This window comes from Talpa europaea (genome assembly GCF_964194135.1).
Source record: "Talpa europaea genome assembly, chromosome: 16".
In the NCBI taxonomy this organism is placed as follows: domain Eukaryota; kingdom Metazoa; phylum Chordata; class Mammalia; order Eulipotyphla; family Talpidae; genus Talpa; species Talpa europaea.
Window position 1 is genome coordinate 17,563,973 of NC_140084.1, and position 14,850 is coordinate 17,578,822.

The 14,850-nt window shown below is 41.2% G+C and overlaps 1 protein-coding gene across 1 annotated transcript; it reads right to left on the reverse strand.

Moving 5' to 3' along the window:
• Positions 1 to 9,022: 9,022 nt before the first annotated feature.
• Positions 9,023 to 13,705, reverse strand: LOC311186194 (uncharacterized protein C16orf46 homolog; the record flags this gene model as incomplete). The annotated part of the gene is made up of 2 exons (XM_084257076.1): positions 13,493 to 13,705; positions 9,023 to 10,027 (listed from the first exon to the last, which is right to left on the reverse strand). The coding sequence occupies exons 1-2, from the start codon at positions 13,700 to 13,702 to the stop codon at positions 9,023 to 9,025; spliced, it is 1,215 nt and encodes a 404-aa protein (XP_084113202.1). The 5' UTR covers positions 13,703 to 13,705.
• Positions 13,706 to 14,850: the final 1,145 nt, after the last annotated feature.

A 14,850-nucleotide genomic window follows, 5' to 3' on the forward strand; every position in this document is an offset into this window, starting at 1 on the left:
CAGTGGAGATTACAGTTTGCTTCTAGAGCAGTGTTCACTCTATTGAATGTAGTTGATGATGCAGTTGATTCAATTCATTGCGGTTCATTGCCTTTTGTACTTGTAAACATGAAATCTGTGTATAAATGTGAGTGTATTATAAAGTGTAAGATATTGATCTAAAAATAATTGTTTTTGAGTTGCCTACATTTGCCCTTTCACAGCCAGTTGTCCCATATTTGAAAAATTTCAACTCTTTAAAAAATTGTGGTCTGTGATGTGCGTAAGTTGCAACTAAAATATTTTGACAGTGCTTATTAGAAGTTCCTGCTTCCTGATAGTAACATCTAATACAATCTGATGTGACCAGGTGACCATAACGCCAGTGCTCAAAGGGGCTGAGACTCAAGTCAGCCTGCACCTTTATCTGCTGTAACATCTCTTCTGATTTGAAGGCACAAAGAAAAACTACAGCTGTCTTTAGCCTTTGAAACAATTTCCCTGTAGTCAATGCCATCCCTTCACTACATAATGATTACTGATATCAATGTATGTGTACAGTACTTGCCTCACAAGAGATGTGTTGCAGTAAAATGACTGCTTAAAAACAGCAGCAAGCACTTAGTGTAAATAGTGACCCTTCTCATGTAAACAGTTAAGTCACCCCTACCATAAAGAGGCAGAATCGTGGAGTCGTGCCTGTTGGTACTGGAACACACCCTGCAGCCATCCATCCTACTCAGCAGCAGGCCAGGATACTCTGGGACTGCTGTTCAAAGTGCACTCCACAGGCTGGATCTGAGCTTTGTCATTTTTTTTAATAGTGGAGAGAAAAATGACAGTCCCCCTAAATTCCAATACTTCACACTTGTAATAAGCTTGATAGGGCAAGAGTGCAATCTACAGTTATTATAAAGCGAATGCTTTTCATTTACCTCTCATCTTTTCTGTGAATAAGACATTGGTCTAGCAAGGATATTATTTGTGCCTTGAGGATAGCAATTATAGAATAGATTCACCTAAACTATGGTAGTAATTTGTTACTTTGTTAGGAAAGAGTAATACTAGTTATCTTCAAAGAAGACAAGGTGAAGACCTATTCACTCATCAAGAACCTCTAGGTTTAGAGATGGGAGCAGGGTCAGGTATGTTTAGGGGGGTTTTGGGGGGGCCTGTGTTTGGCAGATTCTGAATTCTTGATTGTTGGCCAACCTTCAGTGTGGCCTGTATGTTTTCTAATTTTACAAAAAATGTTTCCTCTGTGTCATACATGTGTACCACTGAAAGCTAAATCCTCAAAATAAAACCTAATGAGAAAACTAATAATTCATCAAAGTAAATTGCTGGTGTTGCTACTAATTCTTACCCCCATAGGATTGTTGGTAATGGAGAAATATTATCCTGGGCAGGTGAACTCAATCTGGTACAAGTTTGCTTTGGTCACAGTTGCCTATGATTATGGGTTTTAAAACATAAAGCCTTAACTTAGAATTTCATTGTTTTAGAATCATCACTGCCTTAATGTTCAATCATCTATTTAAGTTCTAGAAAAGGAGAATGCATGTTTGTTTATTGCTTTTGATATAAATGCAGTGATCTATGGCTTAAAAAAAAATTTTCTGTGACAATGTTAATAGGACCTATAGTTATTAACAGAAAAATGGAGCATGTACTAGTTCCTCATGTACAAGTAAGAACTGTTTCCCACCAAAACCTTGGCTTCCTTTGAATTGTTCTAAGATTATTTGTAAAAGCAAATTCAGTGATTAAAGAGAAGTGAGAATTCTACCCATTTGCAGACTTTTCGACCTTATAGTGTAACTCTTGTTGCCTTACCCTTCATAAGCTCACACGATGAAGTGATTGTGTTAGTTATTTTCATTATGGCTTTTCCTTTGTTCATGAAAATATGCTTACAATTTGCACAATATAAAATGAAAAGACACCCGTTACCAAAGTTTCTATGTTGAAGTAAGATTTTAATCTTGATTAAAAAACTATGTCTTAGGGCCTCCCCTGGTGGCGCAGTGGTTGAACGCTGGGCTGCGAGGCTGCCCGCAGCCTCTGCAGTGCCGGTTCGTTCCCCAGCTGCCTGTGAGGGTCCCTCCTGCCACACACACACACACAAAAAAAAAAAACCCAAAACTATGTCTTAGGATCTAAGTTTTGGAAAATTTATTCAAAGAAATTACTTAATGCATAGGAATGTGATGACTTTGTAATGGGGGTGCCTTTTATTCTTTGTAATCAATATGGCTCTGGCTCTGGAGCAACTATTAGAGGGCTAGAAAATGAATAGTACTCTACTCAATCTCTAATTTGCAGGAAAGCCAAAACAATGTGTGTTTCTGATCCCCTTGAAATAAAGAGAAAATAAAAGTAAAAGATGCTTCCCTAAAAGATGCTAAGTAAGGGGCCTCCCCGGTAGCGCAGGCAGTTGAGCACAGTGCTGTGAAGCTGTCTGCAGCCTCTGCAGTGCTGGTTCTATCCCCGCCAGCCGCGGAGAAACCCACATAGCTCAGCAGACCTCCAGTCTCGCCCGCTGCTCCCCTCAGCAGTGTATTTCATCAGTCTGCCTGTTCTGTTCCCCGCTCTCTCTCTGGTGAGTCCTCTCACCCTCCCACGCATCTGGCCTATACTCTGGCTCTTGTATAAATAAATCTTAAAAAAAAAAAAAAAGATGCTAAGTAAGGTTTAAAACTACTTATCAGGAGGAAATGTACCAGTGTCAGTCTATTGATATTTGTGAAGTTGAGTAGTTTTATTAATAGGCAGGGTTGTTTAATGACAGGGTGATATTTTCATGTAATCCTTTTATGGCCTCAATTTTAGAATGTCTTAATTCTAGTAAAAACCTGCTCATCAAATACTGATTCCAACGAGCACTTCCTCTCTGGCATAGCCTCCAAAATTAAACCTTCAGAATCATGAGCAATATGAGGATCAGTGAACGGTATTTGTCCCAAATTAAATGTAGGCTTTCTAGTTTTCTTCAAAGCACATACAGCTTAAAAAAAAAAAATGAAACTATTAGCAGTTCTTTCACACTTAAAGGCTCAGTGGATAGTCACAAGCCTGTTGTGGTGCCAGAAATAAGACAGGTTTGTAATACGTTTTTAAGTTCATGCCTACTTTCAGGTTTAAATAAGGAGAGAAATGGTTTCATTCAAAGGGAAGAAAGATTTGCGGTTTGAGCTAAATGGGAGAAAAAAAGCCATTTTCATAAATACATGTGGAGATTGATTTGCCAGCAGTCACTGAGGAGTGTCATGCTTAGCACAGGCTGCCTCTTTAACAGCCATGCTGGTTTGGCACAAGCAGTGAATACAAAGAAAAAATTGCTGAACATGGAGAATTTGGAAAAATGGCATTAAATGTAAATACATTAACATCTTAGAATTTTCTTGAAAATCTTGCCAAAACAATTTTCTTGAAAACCTTACCCCTCTGCTGAAAGAAGGGTAAGAAAGCCAATAGCTCTAGTTAGCACTGGCTAAATGGATCAGAGGAGAGATTGTCTCCAAAAAAAACAGGTTTATTATGGTCACTCCTGGAAGGAGCCCAGGCAGGTATCACCAGAAGACCCTGAAAAGCTAGGAGAAAATTGGGAACCCCTTTGGGCTTTAGACTTGGAGCACCTCACTTTTCAGGTAAGGCAAGGAGGATATCTCCCATATTACCCCTGTGCCAGGTTTCTGCCTCCTCTGTAAAAAAACTTAAACTGTCAGAGAAGCTGCAACAAACAAAGGCATTGGATTCTAGATTTACTAACTCCCAACTCGACCAATTTTGCCTTTGGCAAAGTCTGAAAACATTTTTGGTTGTCACAATTGAGGGATATTGTTGGCATTTAGTGGATCGAGGCCATAGATGCTGCTAAACATCCTCCTAGGCACAAAAGAGTCCCCACCACAAAGAAGGATCCAGCCCCAAATGGCAGCAGTGCCAACAGGGAAAAGCTCTGCCTAGGGGTAGACCAGTTGGATTGTGGAGCCTCAGCTTTACCACAGATACAGTATGGAGTTTAGTGGCTTTAAGATATAACTTCTTTAGAAAGTGTGTGTTAGTGGAGAAGGTTGAGTCTTTGTAGGCCAAAGTAAAATAATATATCTTTAGGATTTTTACTGCAAGCAACTTCTGAAATGTACAAATTCTATTCACTTTCATTTTTTTTTTTAATTTCACACTACAAAAGCCAGGATCTAGATCAAACCTGATCACAAATTTGTGACAAAAAATGTTCACTGTTTTAAGTTTTTACTACTGTATGTAAGTTAACTGTGCTAAAATGACAGAATGAGGGAGAACCTTAGGTATCAATCCCCTCATTTTATAAGGCAAAGGCAGCAATGCCCAGTGGCAGAGCTGGGGTATTTAAAAAAAAAAAAAAAGTTCTCCTAATTCTTTTTTTTTTAACCCAGTAAACCTTTTTTTAAAAATATTTTATATAATTCTTAACATCATTTTTCATTTTTGCACAATGTATGCATTTTCATTTTGGTTATATTCCCCATACAACGGCACCCCCTCCTTATTTTGACCCTAGTCCTTCCTCTCCCCGTCCTTACCCCCCCCCCCCGATAGTATGTCTCTGGTTTATAGTTGCTTGTTGATTTTGATTTTTACTTTGTATTAATTAGTCTTTTTCCTGGTCCCTTATTTAGGTTTTCTAAATTCCTGCTATGAGTGAGACCATCCGGTATTTTTCTATTTCTTTCTGGCTTATTTCGCTGAGCATGATCCCTTCTAGCTCTATGCATGTTGCTGCAAACTGCATGTGTCTATCTTTTTTGATTGCTGAGTAATATTCCATGGTGTATATGTACCACATCTTCTTGATCCAGTCATCTATTTTTGGACATTTGGGTTGTTTCCATAGCTTAGCTATTGTAAATAGTGCTGCTATAAACATTGGGATGCAGGTGCCCTTTGGAATGAACGTTCCTAGGAGTGGAATTGCTGGATCATATGGAAGCTCTATCTGTAGTAAGTCAAGAAATCTCCATAGTGGTTGGACCAGTTTGCACTCCACCAGCAAGGCAGGAAAGTTCAAAAGTTCTCCTAATTCTAGTTCTATTTCCTAATTCCAGGTTCTTGGCTCCATGGAAAAGAAAAGGTGGTTCTTTATTACTGACTACACTGGATACAGGAGTCATTCTAACACAGTGTTCAAAAAGATGAACACTAGCTTTGATCTGGGAGATTGAACTTGAAAAGTCATTTATTTCATTCTAACACCTTAACAAGGTACTAATCTGCGGGGGCCATGGTGTTTAGACTGGACAGTGGAAATACAGGCAAAGCAGGATAAGAAAAAAAGGCCAGGGAATTAAGTGGCCCGTGAGGTTGCCTAATAGTTCAGAAGCAGGGACCCTCAGTCAACAAGTTAGGAGAGCTGAGGTTTGAGGACTGTTAAAAAGCGAAGACCCACTGAACTACAAATGACGATTCCCATGCCCACAGGAATTCCATATGATTTTGAACAGTCATTTGTGAGAGGGAAACGATCTGGCTGTTTATTTTTTGAGCCACCTACAGGGTGACATTGATGTGTATGGCAAAGAAAAGACAAGTGCCACCCCCTTATCTCCCTGCCTAGCCAACATTCTCTCTGTCCTGAGGTTTCCCATCCCTCTGACCCCTCCCTTGCCTTGCTACACCCTCAGCAGCAGTGGCAGGTCTCAACCCGGCCCCACCCAGTAGGTGACCTCAGCCTCCACAGGAGCCCTGTGGCTGGTGCTGCCACCCTTCCACTTGGTGATTTTTAAGGTTTCAACAAAAACAGGCATTTGGAAAGTTTTATTAATGCAACATCCAAAGACAATAGAAAGAGGAATGAAAGCCTGATCCTCCCAGGCTTGATGTGGAGAGCAGCAGAACCAAAACCTAACTGAGACCATCACCTTGAGGGAGGTACATGCTGAACACATGAAAACAGCAGGATTTCCTGGCAGTGTTGTTAGTGACCTAAAACCCTATTGGAACCCGAATTCTATGAACATTTTGCTTCATCTCGACTTGGGTCACATACCAGTTTGGATGCCCTAATACGGACGGAAATTGGGACAAGTCCAAGAATGACTTTATCCACAGAGAAACATGCTAAACCCAGAATGCGAGCAAGATCCCAGAGGGATCTAAACAAAGAGATGCCAGATGCAAAATGTTCTATCTACTCACAGAAGAATCTTCTAGTTGATATTTTGTTGGCTACATTATCTGTCCAAAAACAGGCTACTGCATTATCTTCAGTAAATGTAAGCTCTTCTTTTAAATTCTAAATCATGTTTGCTCTCAAATCACAGAATTTATAACTCTCCCCTCAAGAGTTTTACATGGGAATATTGTTGTGACTTTGATCAGGGTTTTCACATTGCCTCAAAATCCCTGAAAGGGAAGTCTGTCCGGGCTAAGCAGAATAAGACTTTTTTTCTTATCCACCAATGGGGGCTCTGTCCCCCACTCATGTTGATCTATACCCTTCCTGACTCAAGTGGGCAGCACTGGAGGGTCCTCAGACAGAGGCAGCTCTAATATATTCACTGCTCAGAAAATGGGAGCTCAGGACCACTTACCGGGTGGTGGTCCAGAATCCAGGTGGTTTCTTCATGCAAGGAAGATTTTTGCAATGGAGCCTAAAAAACTGCTTCTACGCTACAAATAAATGTCCACCCTCAGAAGGCAACATATACCTTTTAGTGACTGTATTTGTATTCCTGGATTTCTGGTGTCGTGTGAAAACAAACCATAAAACAAAATAAAAAATTTAAAACAGACAAGACATTGCAAAGACCAATTATGTAAAGCAGGTATTTATAAAAACAGTCATATGCTGTCTGCCCCAGCACTTAGGGGCTAGAAAGTCCAGTGTTCAAGTATAACCTACCTTAAACAAATGCAAACTAACTACAGAGTAGGTAAATGGTCATTCATATTACAAAGTGGTTTTTAAAGTATTTCTGTACATACCATCCTCACTTGGCATTTACAACATAACTCATTTACAAATGTTTAATTGACCAACAACTTCAGGGAATAGGGACTAGAAAGTAACAGCCCCATCTGCTATGGGTCTTTCTGGGAGTACAGTTTTTCCAAATGACAGATGCAAGGTGATGCTGAAGGAAGCAGTAGGGTGACAAAAATCACAGTGAATTTTTTTTTCAAACAAGCGAGTTTATTTTTTTTTTTCAGTTTTGTAAAATTTTACTTTCACAATAATATATACCCTTGGAACAGGAAGGTCCTGTTAAAGAGTCATACATTGCTTAATAAGGTAAATTTCTAGGTTGATTTTATGAAACTTTCAGACATTAAGTGTCAAAGTTTATTTGTTATCAGAATTTGCATGCATGGTTATAATAAAAATGGGAAAATAAACTAAGGAACTAGATTCTTAACATTTCCCTAAACATAATTATATTGCAGTTTCTAGTTAAATATTTACTCCTATGTTATATTCCTTTGACCTCTAATTTTCCATTTTATACTCTTACATTTACTTCTGAATATAGATCTAAAATATCCTTGTATTAGCTCCTCAGTCTTAATACCACAGTCACTGTTTTACCTTGCCTATATTTTCTATCATTTATACTAAGATATATACTTACTAAGCCAGTTATATCTGAGGAATTTTGCGAATGAGAAAACATTAACAGAATTAAGAACAGCTATCAGAGTCATTATTTCACTGATCCTCATTCAATTTCAGGAAAATGGCTTCTTGTGAGCAGCAATGCTGTCTGATAAATTCTTTCCATGTCTAAAGAGAAACTTAAATAAATGAAATTATGAGAAGCCTACGACAGTTTTCTGGATGTTGTGTGCTTTTCACAGTTAAACACTGGTAATACTTGATAAGCAAGAGTAAATTAATAGCCTAACAGCTTAAAATGTATACTTCAGTAAGATGTAGTATATGAACAATTAGGTAAGCCTGTGGAGAAGCTGACGAAGATACATAAATTGGGAGATATAAGTGTCCACTAAATTTTCTATATATTTTTTTACAGACTATTTATTAAAGTTGCTTAATGCACAACTTCTCGATTATCATTTTGGGAGTCCTTTATTATAATGACTGTTCTTTTGTCTGATGACAAACAGCAGTCACATTGTGATTATTCTGGACTTCCATATTGGTTAAATTCAATTGCTTCCTGAGACACAAGTTTCCTTCTGTATTTTTATTATTTTTTTTATTATTTAAAGTAGGTTAATTTCGTAACCTGCTCCCCCAAGATGGATTTTGTAAAGTTGTGGTTAAAACTTCGCAGGCACAGAGACTAGCATGAGCACAATGAAATCTTGGGCACATATAATGGTATCAATGGATAAAACATAAGGATGTGTTACCTTGGATCCAAGATGCGGATATGTTCTATCCATATGTCACTGGACCCAGAGGATATGTGGATCTGGTACATCCCTGGATGTACATATGACACTTGCACACAAGAGTTCAATGGTTATGATATATCCATGGATAGTCCTTGGACACAAGGAAGCATTTGGAGGTAGGCTGGAGTTATAAAAGCAATGTCTCTGATCTTTATTGCAAGAGAAAATGAGCCAATTGACTTATCTGCCTGGGTCAAAATTAAACTAAAAAAAAAAAAAACAAACCAGGAAACAACTTGGCCTAAACAAGCCAGCCCACTTGGCTTAAGGCGCTAGGGCAGAGAGAGGCCGTGCCATTCACTAAAGGCTGGCATGGGGGCATCACAGAAAGAGACTCTGGGGCTTGGCCATCCACCTGGCTTCCAGTGGGAGTGGACAGGCAATGCAGGCAGCTGCAGAGAGCAGCATTTTGTAAATGGTGGTGCAACAGAAGCAGGTAACATGTATGTTGAAACAGGAGACTAAGCAAAAACTTCTATAGTGAGGTTCAACTGGCTAAATTTCCTCTGTTTTCTACTAAAAAAAAGGACAAGGGGAGGGAGAGAAGACGGAACAAGAGGAGGAGATGGGAATAGGGAGGAGAGGAGGGCTGAAAGAACTTCAGACAGTGCTTATTCCCAGGGATTTATATTGTGGCAACTCAGAGGAACCTGTGCGTGGAGATAGGAATAATAACTCTGCTCACTGTGAGGGACGGCAAGAGAGATTTGGGGAACAATTTGGGGTCCAAAGTTTTGGAGCTGTTTTCCTGCTTGGCCTCGGTGAGAATGCGCTTTGGGGTATTCACAGGAGGTCTTGGCTCCCTGGCTTTGAACTTGGCCTTATAGTTTTGCACTCCATGTTTCTGCAAAAGCTGTAAGGTGGTGAGAAAGTGAAGGTTCTTGGGGTCGGGAGTGCACATCGCGTTTTTCTCAGGCAGGAGGGGCCAGGGCAGGCAGCAGGGCTGAGGCTCAGCCAGCAGGGATGTCCGGGGCTCTGGGGGAGGGAAAGGCAGCATTTTGTTGACCTTCAGGTGCCTGGCCAGTTCAAATGGTCTCTTTTCACCTTTCCCATCAACTGTTTTCACTCCAAAAGCACAGGTCATACACTCATCCTTTTCCACACTCAGCACCTTCTCTTCTGACTGTAAGAAAAAATTTGTACTCTTCTTACCTGGAACATCCATGCTGTCTGCAGGTGCAGTCTTCAAGGGAGGCAGAACTAAAAGAGTTTTGGAGGTCAAGGAGTCAGAGAGGGAGGCCCCTCTGTAGAGCCCTCTGCTGGGATTTCTGAGGTCCTTTCCTTTAACAGTCTCAGGGGCAACCCAGTCTTCCATGCACCAAATAAACTCCTTTATTTGCAGACTCTTTTTCTCTGCCTGACTGTAGGTGGAAAAGCAGATCTTTCTAATCTCCTTGGAAGCAGTGGTGGGGCCTGGGGGATGCCCCTGTGTCTGGGAGAGAGCACCCCTATCCTTCTCGAGGCCCCCTTGAACCAGAGCCCCAGACTCCAGCTTCCCTGGCGTTGGAGGCCTGGCCTCGGAGCTCCCTTGGGAGAGGCTGACACAGAGTAAGCAGTTGTCCATGCCTTCTCCCACCCTGGCCTTTTTAAGCTTCTTTCTGGGCCAGATGCAGGCGGTTGGAGAAGTCCTTCCCCAGCCTCGGACCTGCAAACACAGCAGCGGGTTATTCTTTGGCCCAGCTGCCCCAACTTTGGCCACAGTCCTGTATTGGTTGTCTTATTTGAACCAAAATTTTTCTTAAAATTAGCCCACCTTTTTAGAAAAACAAACAACTTTTCATACCTACTTTAAGTGTTATTAAGCAACAGTGTTTGTAATCGTATCTGCTAGTCATAGCACTTAATATTAAAACACTAAACAAGAGTTTCTGTACATTAACATAAATTCAGACCTACTGAAATTACAGTCACAACTGTTCATTTCCTTGCCCCCTGCCAGGCTTCCCTGTACTATCCCCTGGGAAGCTTGTTTCAGAGAGACTGAGGGAGAGCAACCTCAGGCTCCCCTCTATCCCTGTCCACCCCCGAGTCCCCTGGCTGACCTTACCATGGAGGTGGCCATTACATAGAGTTGCCAGATAAGAACACAGGACCATGTGTGGGATCTACTTATAACAAACAAGCAAGGTGCTGTTTAGAAATTCACGTTGACTGGTGTCCTGTGTTTTCATTTGCTAATTCTGGCAACCTTACGTGTGAGAAAAGCAAAAATAGCTCCTATTCTTTTACTATATTCCAGGCACTGAACTGAGCAGCTACTGGTAATTTGTTCATTTCATTTTCACTGCAATGCCACAATTAGGTCTTCTGATACCCAGATTACAGAGGAAGAAACTGAGGCTCAGAGGTTATTTCAACCAGTGGCAAGTCTGGCACTTTCAGAAGGGCTGTGCATTACCAAAGAGAGATCAAGGAGAGGAGGCTTCTCCAGGGCCTCACTACAGGGTGACTCTGGCATCTTCCACAAAAGCTTCCCTTTACTGGGCCTCCCAGGTGGCGCAGAGGTTGAGTGTTGGATTGCGAAGCTGCCCGCGGCCTCTGCAGCGCCGGTTCGATCCCCAGCTGCTCCCCGGCCACCGGAGGAGGGTCCCACATGGCGCGCAGACCTCTCCTGCCACCCGCTGCTCCCCTCAGCAGTGTACTTCGTCACTCTGCCTGCTCTGCTCCCCGCTCTGGCTCTGGTGAATTCTCTCACCATCCCACGCTTCTGACTGTACCCAGTGCTTGTATAAATAAATAAATTTTAAATAAATAAATAAAAAATAAATAAAAGGAATCACTGGGCCTCACTGGTGGCGCAAGAGGTTAAGACACAACCTATGAAGCTATCCTCAGCCACTGCAGCTCGAGTTCTATGCCTGGCCAGCCAGGGAGCAACCCACATGGCACAGCAGACCTCTCCTGACTTACTGCTGCTCCCCTCAGCAGTGTATTTAGGTCAATTTGCCTGTTCTGCTCCCCACTCTGTCTCTGGTGAATCTTCTCACCCCCCACAACTCTGGCCTGTACCCCAGTTCTTGTATGCATAAATAAAATCTTTAAAAAAAAAAAATCACCGGGGCCTCCCAGGTGGCGCAAGGGGTTAAGCACAGCACTGTGAAGCTATCCGCAGCCTCTGCAGCAGACCTCTTCTGTCTTGCCCGCTGCTCCCCTCAGCAGTGTATTTCAGTCTGCCTGTTCTTTTCCCCACTCTGTCTCTGGTGGATCTTCTCACCTCTCGCATGTCTGCCTATACCCCAGTTCTTGTATGCATAAATAAGTAAATCTTAAAAAAAAAAAAAAAAAAGAGGAATCACTTATAACAAAACAAAACTGGTTAAGTGTGTGGCGACAAATTAGGCATTCTAAGTTCTCTCCACATTCCTATGGCCTGCAGTTATAGATGAAAAATGCGAAGCTAAGAAAAGGAAACCTCCCCAAGGCTAGCTGCCATTTAAATAGCAGAGCTGGCTTTGAATTCAGTTCTTTCTTATTCCAAAACCCGCATTCTTCCCAAAATTGTGCTAATGCTGCAGATATAATCCAAACAAAAATTGGTCTCCACAGTCTCAATTCCTGGAAGTCCATTACGTTTGAGGGCTGCACACTTTCTCCCTGCATACCAAGTCAGCCAAAGGACACCTTTCCCAGTCTCCTCGTCTCACTGCTTCCATTCTGGGAAATGCCAGGGCCATATCTTACTGGACAGTGTGAACAATAAACAAGATCTTAGGAGGGGGCACAGAAGAGATCTTTTCCAATGAAAAGGAAATTATTTTCCAACAGTCCTTAGAAATATGTATTTCAGAGGAGTTACCTTGAAAAGTAAACTAATCTTTTCAACTTAGAAATTGTTAAATAGAATCCTCTACAACCCTGACTTATTGGTGGGGGTGTGTGTATGGAAAGGCAGAGGTGCTAAAGGTGGTTGTGGGGCGGTACAGGACAGAGAACTGGAGGAGGGTTCCAAAGACAGGATTCTTTCCACTGTCAAGTGGACTTGGTTGAGTCACTCTGCCTTGAATAGGCCTCAGTTTGTAAATTTACCGAAGAAACCACTGGATCAGAATTATTGGATCAGATCTCAATATCAGCATGACTGACATTTGGGGTTTGTTATGGGCCGTATCTTTGTATCTTCCCTCAGCCCCCACATTCCTAAGTTGAAAACTGCCTCCTACCCTCACCAATGTGATCGTATATGGGGGTGGAGCCTGTAGAGGTAATTAGGGTTCGATGAGGTCATGAAGGTGGTGCCTTCAGGGTAGGTTCAGGGCCCTTATAAAAACAGGAGCAGCTAAGGGGGCCTCTCTCTCTGCTTGCAGCACCAAGGAAGGCTATATGAGAACATAAGCACAAAGAGAGTTCTCATCATGCCATCATGCGTGACCTCAAATTTCTGCCCTCGAGAACTGTAAGAGATAAATGTTTGTAGATTAAGCCCCCAGTTCTGTGGTATTGTTATATCCACCCAACAAGGCAGAGCTGGATCATTTCTCATGGTGAGGCTGTCCAATGCTTTGTGGGATGTGAAGAAGCACACCACCAGATTCCAGTAGTAATCTCCCCTCACTCTTGTGATCCTGTTAAGTGTCATTTGAGAATCACTGCAGAAGACCAAATTTCCTTATATATAGCTCTAAATTGAGGATTGTACTGTTGACTCTAAGAGTACTTTAAGGATAAAGTAGAACCACTAAGTCAGAATCTCAGGTCTCTTGGGGAATTTCACACCACAGTTAAGAAACAAAGGTTCTTGATTAAAAGACTCAGATTCAAGCCCTGCTTTGGCCACTGGCTAGTAATCTCTAGCATGTTATTTCACCTTTCTGGGTGCCTCAGTATCCTTGTCCAAAAAGGGGGACTGCTCATAAACCTGGCCCATAGAACAACTGAGAGGTTGAGTGAACTGATGTCCATCCAAGAAGCATTCAGCACTATGCTTGCTACACTAAAGTGGACATAAACACTCAATAAAAGGTACTGCTTTTAATCATTAATATTTTCCCTCTGATTCAAGGTTTCTATATGTCATTGTTTACCCATTTTTTTCGGGAAATAGAAGCTGTTTTTGGAGGAGGGGGAAAGCTGACATGCAATAAGTCAAACTCAAGATGAGATAGATACTCACTGCTTCTTCCCATCCAGTCCCGATAATAAACTCATTGGCTTTTTCATCTTGTTCCAGTGTAATGTCACTGATACTAAGAAGACAACAAACATGATTCTTTTCTTCTCTTTCATCTGAACAAGTATGGCTTACTTCAGTTTCTTCTGTGCTTTGAATTTCATTATTTTCACTATTTTCTGACTTCGTGTCATTTTCCTGATAGACATCCATTACTGTGATGGGTGCTTAAAGTTTTTAACATCTTCCTCCAGTAGTTTGAATAGTGGATTGATGTAATTATTAATATTGATTCTTTTTTAAAGAAAAGCAATTCAGTAATTCAGGTGAAATATCTTCCAATTACATTCAGGAATAGACTGAAAAGAAATATAAAATTATCTGTTACTAACAATTGACATTACAAAAGATTAGGCTAAATTAATTAAAGACAAATAGATTTAATTCAAGACCAAAGGTGGGAGTGAAGAGGACAAGAGGATGCTGGTACAGGCTCTCTCCCCTGTGATGGGGTGTGGAGGGGGGTATGGAATGTAGGTTGAAGTATCCCAACCCTCCACTCCACAAGCATCCAAATGACACTGCTAGTATCAGGAGAACTACTGTGAGTATGTGTGCCTTACACACCTAGCCTGCTTGCTCTCCTTTTCATCCTCTCAACAACTCTTGATATATACATGGGCATCCGAAGGCTGCTGAGGAAGCTGGTGAGGTAGGTGGTCTAGGCTAAGTCAATCAGTCATTCCCCTTCCCATGCTCTATCCTTATATCCCCCAACACAAAGACTAGTTTACACGCACACACACAAATGAAAGTAACAAGTGTTGGCAAGGATATGGGGAAATTAGAACCCTCACATATGGTATAGTCATACTGGAAATCAGTTTAGTGATTCCCCAAAGAGCAGAACATACAATTATCATATAAGCCAGTAATTTCACTCCAAGAGAACTGAAAACAGTTGTTCAAACAAAAACGGGAACATGAATGTTAATAGTATTATTTGTAATAAATATTATTTGTAATAAATATTAAGTAGAAACAACTCAAATGTCAATCAATGGTTAAACATATATCCACACAGTGGAATATCATTTGGCCATAAAAAGCAATGACATGCTGATACATGCTTCAACATGGATAGACCTTAAAAACATGGCAAGTGAAAGATGTTAAGCACAAAGGGTCACATAAAGTGTGGAATAGCCAGAAAAGGTAAATCCATTAAAGACAACAAAATTAAGCTTGCTAACAGGTAGGAGAGGGACGGGAACTTTGGAGGGAGGGGATTCTTTTTGGTGTGATGAAAATATTCTAGGATTAGTAGCGATGTTTGCACAACACTGTAAACATACTAAAAC